The sequence below is a fragment of the Oncorhynchus tshawytscha genome, unplaced genomic scaffold, assembly GCF_018296145.1.
Source record: "Oncorhynchus tshawytscha isolate Ot180627B unplaced genomic scaffold, Otsh_v2.0 Un_contig_2678_pilon_pilon, whole genome shotgun sequence".
In the NCBI taxonomy this organism is placed as follows: domain Eukaryota; kingdom Metazoa; phylum Chordata; class Actinopteri; order Salmoniformes; family Salmonidae; genus Oncorhynchus; species Oncorhynchus tshawytscha.
In genome coordinates, this window is record NW_024609785.1 from 177,501 (window position 1) to 186,048 (window position 8,548).

The following is an 8,548-nucleotide window of genomic DNA, read 5'->3' on the forward strand; positions in this document are numbered from 1 at the left end:
TGTGTGTTTATATAATGTGTGTGTGTTTATATAATGTGTGTGTGTTTATATAATGTCTGTGTGTTTATATAATGTCTATGTGTTAATATAATGTCTATATGTGTTAATATAGTATGTCTGTGTGTTTATATAATGTCTGTGTGTTTATATAATGTCTGTGTGTTTATATAATGTCTGTGTGTTTATATAATGTCTGTGTGTTTATATAATGTCTGTGTGTTTATATAATGTGTGTGTGTTTATATAGTGTGTGTGTGTTTATATAATGTCTATATGTGTTTATATAATGTGTGTGTGTTTATATAATGTCTGTATGTGTTTATATAATGTCTGTATGTGTTTATATAATGTCTGTGTGTTTATATAATGTCTGTATGTGTTTATATAATGTCTGTGTGTTTATATAATGTCTGTGTGTTTATATAATGTCTGTGTGTTTATATAATGTCTGTGTGTTTATATAATGTCTATATGTGTTTATATAATGTCTGTGTTTATATAATGTGTGTGTGTTTATATAATGTCTGTGTGTTTATATAATGTCTGTGTGTTTATATAATGTGTGTGTGTTTATATAATGTCTGTGTGTTTATATAATGTCTGTGTGTTTATATAATGTGTGTGTTTATATAATGTCTGTGTGTTTATATAATGTGTGTGTGTTTATATAATGTCTGTGTGTTATATATGTGTGTGTGTGTTTATATAATGTCTATGTGTTTATATAATGTCTATATGTGTTTATATAATGTCTATGTGTGTTTATATAATGTCTATGTGTGTTTATATAATGTCTGTATGTGTTTATATAATGTCTATATGTGTTTATATAATGTCTATATGTGTTTATATAATGTCTATATGTGTTTATATAATGTCTGTATGTGTTTATATAATGTCTGTATGTGTTTATATAATGTCTATATGTGTTTATATAATGTCTATATGTGTTTATATAATGTGTGTGTTTATATAATGTGTGTGTGTTTATATAATGTGTGTGTGTTTATATAATGTCTGTATGTGTTTATATAATGTCTGTATGTGTTTATATAATGTCTGTGTGTTTATATAATGTCTGTGTGTGTTTATATAATGTCTGTGTGTTTATATAATGTCTGTGTGTTTATATAATGTCTGTGTGTTTATATAATGTCTGTGTGTTTATATAATGTGTGTGTGTTTATATAATGTCTGTGTGTTTATATAATGTGTGTGTGTTTATATAATGTCTGTATGTGTTTATATAATGTGTGTGTGTTTATATAATGTCTATGTGTTAATATAGTGTGTGTGTGTTTATATAATGTCTATATGTGTTTATATAATGTGTGTGTTTATATAATGTGTGTGTTTATATAATGTGTGTGTTTATATAATGTCTATATGTGTTTATATAATGTCTATATGTGTTTATATAATGTGTGTGTGTTTATATAATGTGTGTGTTTATATAATGTGTGTGTGTTTATATAATGTCTGTATGTGTTTATATAATGTCTATATGTGTTTATATAATGTCTATATGTGTTTATATAATGTGTGTGTTTATATAATGTGTGTGTGTTTATATAATGTGTGTGTGTTTATATAATGTGTGTGTGTTTATATAATGTCTATGTGTTAATATAGTGTGTGTGTGTTTATATAATGTCTATATGTGTTTATATAATGTCTATATGTGTTTATATAATGTCTATATGTGTTTATATAATGTGTGTGTGTTTATATAATGTGTGTGTGTTTATATAATGTCTGTGTGTTTATATAATGTCTGTGTGTTTATATAATGTGTGTGTGTTTATATAATGTGTGTGTGTTTATATAATGTCTGTATGTGTTTATATAATGTCTGTATGTGTTTATATAATGTCTATATGTGTTTATATAATGTCTATATGTGTTTATATAATGTCTATATGTGTTTATATAATGTCTGTATGTGTTTATATAATGTCTATATGTGTTTATATAATGTCTATATGTGTTTATATAATGTCTATATGTGTTTATATAATGTCTGTATGTGTTTATATAATGTCTATATGTGTTTATATAATGTGTGTGTTTATATAATGTGTGTGTGTTTATATAATGTCTGTATGTGTTTATATAATGTCTATATGTGTTTATATAATGTCTGTGTTTATATAATGTCTGTGTGTTTATATAATGTCTATATGTGTTTATATAATGTCTGTGTGTTTATATAATGTCTGTGTGTTTATATAATGTCTGTGTGTGTTTATATAATGTGTGTGTGTTTATATAATGTCTGTGTGTTTATATAATGTCTGTGTGTTTATATAATGTGTGTGTTTATATAATGTGTGTGTGTTTATATAATGTCTGTATGTGTTTATATAATGTCTATATGTGTTTATATAATGTGTGTGTGTTTATATAATGTCTATATGTGTTAATATAGTGTGTGTGTGTTTATATAATGTCTATATGTGTTTATATAATGTGTGTGTTTATATAATGTGTGTGTGTTTATATAATGTGTGTGTTTATATAATGTGTGTGTGTTTATATAATGTCTATATGTGTTTATATAATGTGTGTGTGTTTATATAATGTGTGTGTGTGTGTGTGTGTGTTTATATAATGTCTGTGTGTTAATATAGTGTGTGTGTGTGTTAATATAATGTGTGTGTTTATATAAAATCTATATGTGTTTATATAATGTCTGTGTGTTTATATAATGTCTGTGTGTTTATATAATGTCTGTGTGTTTATATAATGTCTATATGTGTTAATATAATGTGTGTGTGTGTTTATATAATGTCTATGTGTTAATATAGTGTGTGTGTGTTTATATAATGTGTGTGTTTATATAATGTGTGTGTGTTTATATAATGTCTATGTGTTAATATAATGTGTGTGTGTGTGTGTGTGTCTCTGTCTTCAGTTCCATGTCAGCTGATCCGTCTCAGAACATCTACTCAGAGTTTGATGAAGACTTTGATGAAGATGTGGAGACTCCTATAGGAAAGGCTACTGCCCTCTACACCTTCCAAGGTACACACACACCATCATCACACACACACCATCACACACACCACACCATCACACAAACCATCACACACACCATCACACCATCGCACACACATCACACACACGCACACCATCACACACACGCACACCATCACACACACACCATCATCACGCACACCATCACACACACACACCATCACACACGCACACCATCACCATCACGCATCACACATCACCACACACACGCACACCACACCATCACACACGCACACCATCACACACCATCACACACATCACCATCACACGCACACCATCACACACGCACACCATCACACACGCTCACCATCACACACGCTCACCATCACACACGCTCACCATCACACACGCACACCATCACACACACGCACACCACACACACTCACCATCACACACGCATCACACACACCATCACACACGCTCACCATCACACACGCCATCACCATCACACACGCTCACCATCACACACGCACACCATCACACACGCACACCATCACACACGCACACCATCACACACGCCATCACACACACATCACACATCACCATCCCACACACATCACACCATCACACACACATCACACCATCACACCATCACACATACGCCATCACACACACCAGGGTCCAGTAGGGAACAGTGTCTATAACTAGTGTGTGTCTCCAGGGTCCAGTAGGGAACAGTGTCTATAACTAGTGTGTGTCTCCAGGGTCCAGTCAGGGGACAGTGTCTATAACTAGTGTGTGTGTGTCTCCAGGGTCCAGTAGGGGACAGTGTCTATAACTAGTGTGTGTGTGTCTCCAGGGTCCAGTCAGGGGACAGTGTCTATAACAGAAGGCGAGCAGCTCAGTGTGATGGAGAGTGATAAAGGAGATGGATGGATGAGGATTCTACGAGCCAACGGAGACGAAGGATACATCCCCTCATCCTACGTCAAATTCTAGACAATAACACACACATGCACACACACACACACACACATGGATACACCGATTTAACACACACACGGACGGACAGACACACACTCCTTTCAGCCAAGGACTTCCATTCTGTGTGTTTAAGCAGTACCACCCCTTCATCTCTCTCTCTACCTCTCTCCCACTCTCTCTCTACCTCTCTCCCACTCTCTCTCTCTCTCTCTCTCACTCTCTCTACCTCTCTCACTCTCTCTCTACCTCTTCCTCTCTCTCTACCTCTTCCTCTCTCTCTACCTCTCTCTCTCTCTCTCTACCTCTCTCTCACTCTCTCTACCTCTCTCTACCTCTCTCCACCCCTCCTCCTCTCCCTCCACCCCTCTCTCCCAGTCCCATTCCTCTCTCCCTATACTTACCTAATCACAGATCATTAGTTGCCATGACATTGTGATTGTTTTTATATTAAATGACTGCTATCCTAGTTATCAGATTTGGATGAAATTGTTATCAGCTGGATGGTGAAGCCACTATTTTATGGACCTGCGTCCCAAACACCACCCTGTTTCCTATATAGTGTACTTGTTTGTCACATGTTCTCTCATCAGAAGAGTGGTTAGATCCCAAATGATACCCTATACAGAACACTACTGTTGATCAGGGCCCTATTCCCTATATAGTGCACTACTATAGACCAGAGCCCTATTCCCTATAGAGAACACTACTATAGACCAGAGCCCTATTCCCTATATAGAACACTACTATAGACCAGAGCCCTATTCCCTATAGAGAACACTACTATAGACCAGAGCCCTATTCCCTATAGAGAACACTACTGTAGACCAGGGCCCTATTCCCTATATAGAACACTACTATAGACCAGGGCCCTATTCCCTATATAGAACAGCCCTATTCCCTATAGACCAGAGCCCTATTCCCTATATAGAACACTACTATAGACCAGAGCCCTATTCCCTATATAGAACACTACTATAGACCAGAGCCCTATTCCCTATATAGAACACTACTATAGACCAGAGTCCTATTCCCTATATAGAACACTACTATAGACCAGAGCCCTATTCCCTATATAGAACACTACTTTAGACCAGAGCCCTATTCCCTATATAGTGCACTACTATAGACCAGAGCCCTATTCCTTATATAGTGCACTAATTTTGACCAGAGGCCTATTCCCTATATAGAACACTACTGTTGACCAGGGCCCTATTCCCTATATAGTGCACTAATTTTGACCAGATCCCTATTCCCTATATAGTGCACTAATTTTGATCAGAGACCTATTCCCTATATAGAACACTACTGTTGATCAGGGCCCTATTCCCTATATAGTACACTACTGTTGATCAGGGCCCTATTCCCTATATAGTACACTACTGTTGACCAGGGCCCTATTCCCTATATAGTACACTAATTTTGATCAGAGGCCTATTCCCTATATAGTGCACTAATTTTGATCAGAGGCCTGTGAGGAATAGGGGGCCAATTGGGACGCAGACTGTATGTGAAACTGATCAGTTTTTAAATGTTTCTGCGGTTCTTATTGGTTGTCTGATTCTCTGACCATGTCTGTGGTTGTTATGGTTACCGTCTGATCCAGTTCATACAGACTGTTTTGGTTGTTGTTTCTTTGTTCTGTTTATCTCTCTCTCTTTTTGTGGTTTAACTGTCTGTGGTCAGGTTCTGGCCAATCAGATGGGTCCGTGGTCAGGTTCTGGCCAATCAGATGGGTCAGGTTCTGGCCAATCAGATGGGTCAGGTTCTGGCCAATCAGATGGGTCAGGTTCTGGCCAATCAGATGGGTCAGGTTCTGGCCAATCAGATGGGTCAGGTTCTGGCCAATCAGATGGGTCAGGTTCTGGCCAATCAGATGGGTGGGTCAGGTTCTGGCCAATCAGATGGGTCCGGGGTCAGGTTCTGGCCAATCAGATGGGTTCTGGCCAATCAGATGGGTCCGGGGTCAGGTTCTGGCCAATCAGATGGGGTGGTCAGGTTCTGGCCAATCAGATGGGTCCGTGGTCAGGTTCTGGCCAATCAGATGGGTCCGTGGTCAGGTTCTGGCCAATCAGATGGGTCCGTGGTCAGGTTCTGGCCAATCAGATGGGTCCGTGGTCAGGTTCTGGCCAATCAGATGGGTCCGTGGTCAGGTTCTGGCCAATCAGATGGGTCCGTGGTCAGGTTCTGGCCAATCAGATGGGTCCGTGGTCAGGTTCTGGCCAATCAGATGGGTCCGTGGTCAGGTTCTGGCCAATCAGATGGGTCCGTGGTCAGGTTCTGGCCAATCAGATGGGTCCGTGGTCAGGTTCTGGCCAATCAGATGGGTCCGTGGTCAGGTTCTGGCCAATCAGATGGGTCCGTGGTCAGGTTCTGGCCAATCAGATGGGTCCGTGGTCAGGTTCTGGCCAATCAGATGGGTCCGTGGTCAGGTTCTGGCCAATCAGATGGGTCCGTGGTCAGGTTCTGGCCAATCAGATGGGTCTGTGGTGGTGGTGGTGTTGTGACTACTGCTGTCTAACTCCTCCTGGAGGACCCCTGGTGTTTCTGATAGTTTAACTTCCGTCCAGCCCGGGATTCAATCAAAGGCGCATTGTGGATTATGAGCAAACCAAACTAGACTGTTCAATCAAATGTTCAGCTGACATCCGCAGCGTTTACCATGACAACCAGAGGAATGAGCTGGTTAACGGTGCGACGTGGTCAGTGCACCTTTAGGTTGAATCCCAGCCGTCTCATTCAGACCTGGGACACCAAATCATGTATCAATTACATGTCCCAAAATGGCACCCTATTCCCTATATAGTCCCCTACCTTTGACCAGAGGCCCACGGGGTAGCGGGAGGCCCACGGGGTAGCGGGAGGCCCACGGGGTAGCGGGAGGCCCACGGGGGAACGGGGGGTTAACGGGAGGCCCACGAGGTAACGGGGGATAACGGGAGGCCCACGAGGTAACGGGGGATAACGGGAGGCCCACGAGGTAACGGGGGGGGATAACGGGAGGCCCACGGGGTAACGGGGGGGGGATAACGGGAGGCCCACGGGGTAACGGGAGGCCCACGGGGTAGCGGGAGGCCCACGGGGTAGCGGGGGGGCTAACGGGAGGCCCACGGGGTAGCGGGAGGCCCACAGGGGAGGCAGTGTCTGTCAGCCCTCCAGGTCTAGTTTGACCTCACAGGGGAACAGGAGGCCACAGGGGAGGCAGTGTCTGTCAGCCCTCCAGGTCTAGTTTGACCTCACAGGGGAACAGGAGGCCACAGGGGAGGCAGTGTCTGTCAGCCCTCCAGGTCTAGTTTGACCTCACAGGGGGAGGCCCACGGGGGATAGGGGGCCACAGGGGAATAGGAGGCCCACGGGGGAATAGGAGGCCACAGGGAACAGGACAGTGTCTGTCAGCCCTCCAGGTCTAGTTTGACCTCACAGGGGAACAGGAGGCCCACAGGGGAGGCATTCTGTCAGCCCTCCAGGTCTAGTTTGACCTCACAGGGGAATAGGAGGCCCACGGGGGAATAGGGGGCCACAGGGGAACAGGACAGTGTCTGTCAGCCCTCCAGGTCTAGTTTGACCTCACAGAGGAACAGGAGGCCACAGGGGAACAGGACAGTGTCTCCAGGTCTAGTTTGACCTCACATCTCCCTGGTTAAATGGAACTGGGGGGGGAACAGGACAGTGTCTGTCAGCCCTCCAGGTCTCGTTTGACCTCACATCTCCCTGGTTAAATGGAACTGGACTCGTCACTCGCTGCTTCTCAATGTTTTATGGAGTGTCTGTATGTTATTATTTGATCACATTTTAAAACTACTTATGTGTTGACCTCTAAATACCCTGTGAACTATTTTGATTGAGAATAAATACAAATAATAAATAGATTTATGTCAAATTTGATGTTTTGTTTCATTTTGTAGTGTGTTTGTCTTTTTTTTTTAACAGACCAAAGTTGACACAGTGATGTTTTAAATCATCTGAATAGAAAATGTGTTAACTCAGAACGTTCCAGTGATTTCCCTTAAAAAAACACTACAGACACCTGGCTGGTTGAGAAGAAAGTTGTTAACATGTTAACAGGGTAAACTCTACAGAATAAGGTTGTTAACAGGGTAAACTCTACAGAATAAAGATGTTACCAGGGTAAACCCTACAGAATAAAGTTGTTAACAGGGTAAACTCTACAGAATAAAGTTGTTAACAGGGTAAACTCTACAGAATAAAGTTGTTAACAGGGTAAACTCTACAGAATAAAGTTGTTAACAGGGTAAACTCTACAGAATAAAGTTGTTAACAGGGTAAACTCTACAGAATAAAGTTGTTAACAGGGTAAACTCTACAGAATAAAGTTGTTAACAGGGTAAACTCTACAGAATAAAGTTGTTAACAGGGTAAACTCTACAGAATAAGGTTGTTAACAGGGTAAACTCTACAGAATAAAGTTGTTAACAGGGTAAACTCTACAGAATAAGGTTGTTAACAGGGTAAACTCTACAGAATAAGGTTGTTAACAGGGTAAACTCTACAGAATAAGGTTGTTAACAGGGTAAACTCTACAGAATAAGGTTGTTAACAGGGTAAACTCTACAGAATAAAGTTGTTAACA

The 8,548-nt window shown here is 40.6% G+C and overlaps 1 protein-coding gene and 1 long non-coding RNA gene across 2 annotated transcripts in view; both read left to right on the forward strand.

Moving 5' to 3' along the window:
• Positions 1-4,031, forward strand: part of LOC121845878 (cdc42-interacting protein 4 homolog) — a 40,453-nt gene extending 36,422 nt beyond the window's left edge. The window contains exons 14-15 of the mRNA XM_042318069.1: positions 2,915-3,024; positions 3,836-4,031. Coding sequence (XP_042174003.1) covers positions 2,915-3,024; positions 3,836-3,975 — 250 coding nt within the window. The 3' untranslated portion in view covers positions 3,976-4,031. The remainder of the gene's footprint in view (positions 1-2,914; positions 3,025-3,835) is intronic.
• Positions 4,032-7,128: 3,097 nt separating this feature from the next.
• LOC121845880 lies at positions 7,129-7,837 on the forward strand. Its single transcript, XR_006082828.1, has 2 exons — positions 7,129-7,244; positions 7,362-7,837. It is a non-coding gene; the product is annotated as an uncharacterized LOC121845880 (long non-coding RNA).
• The last annotated feature ends 711 nt before the right edge of the window (positions 7,838-8,548 follow it).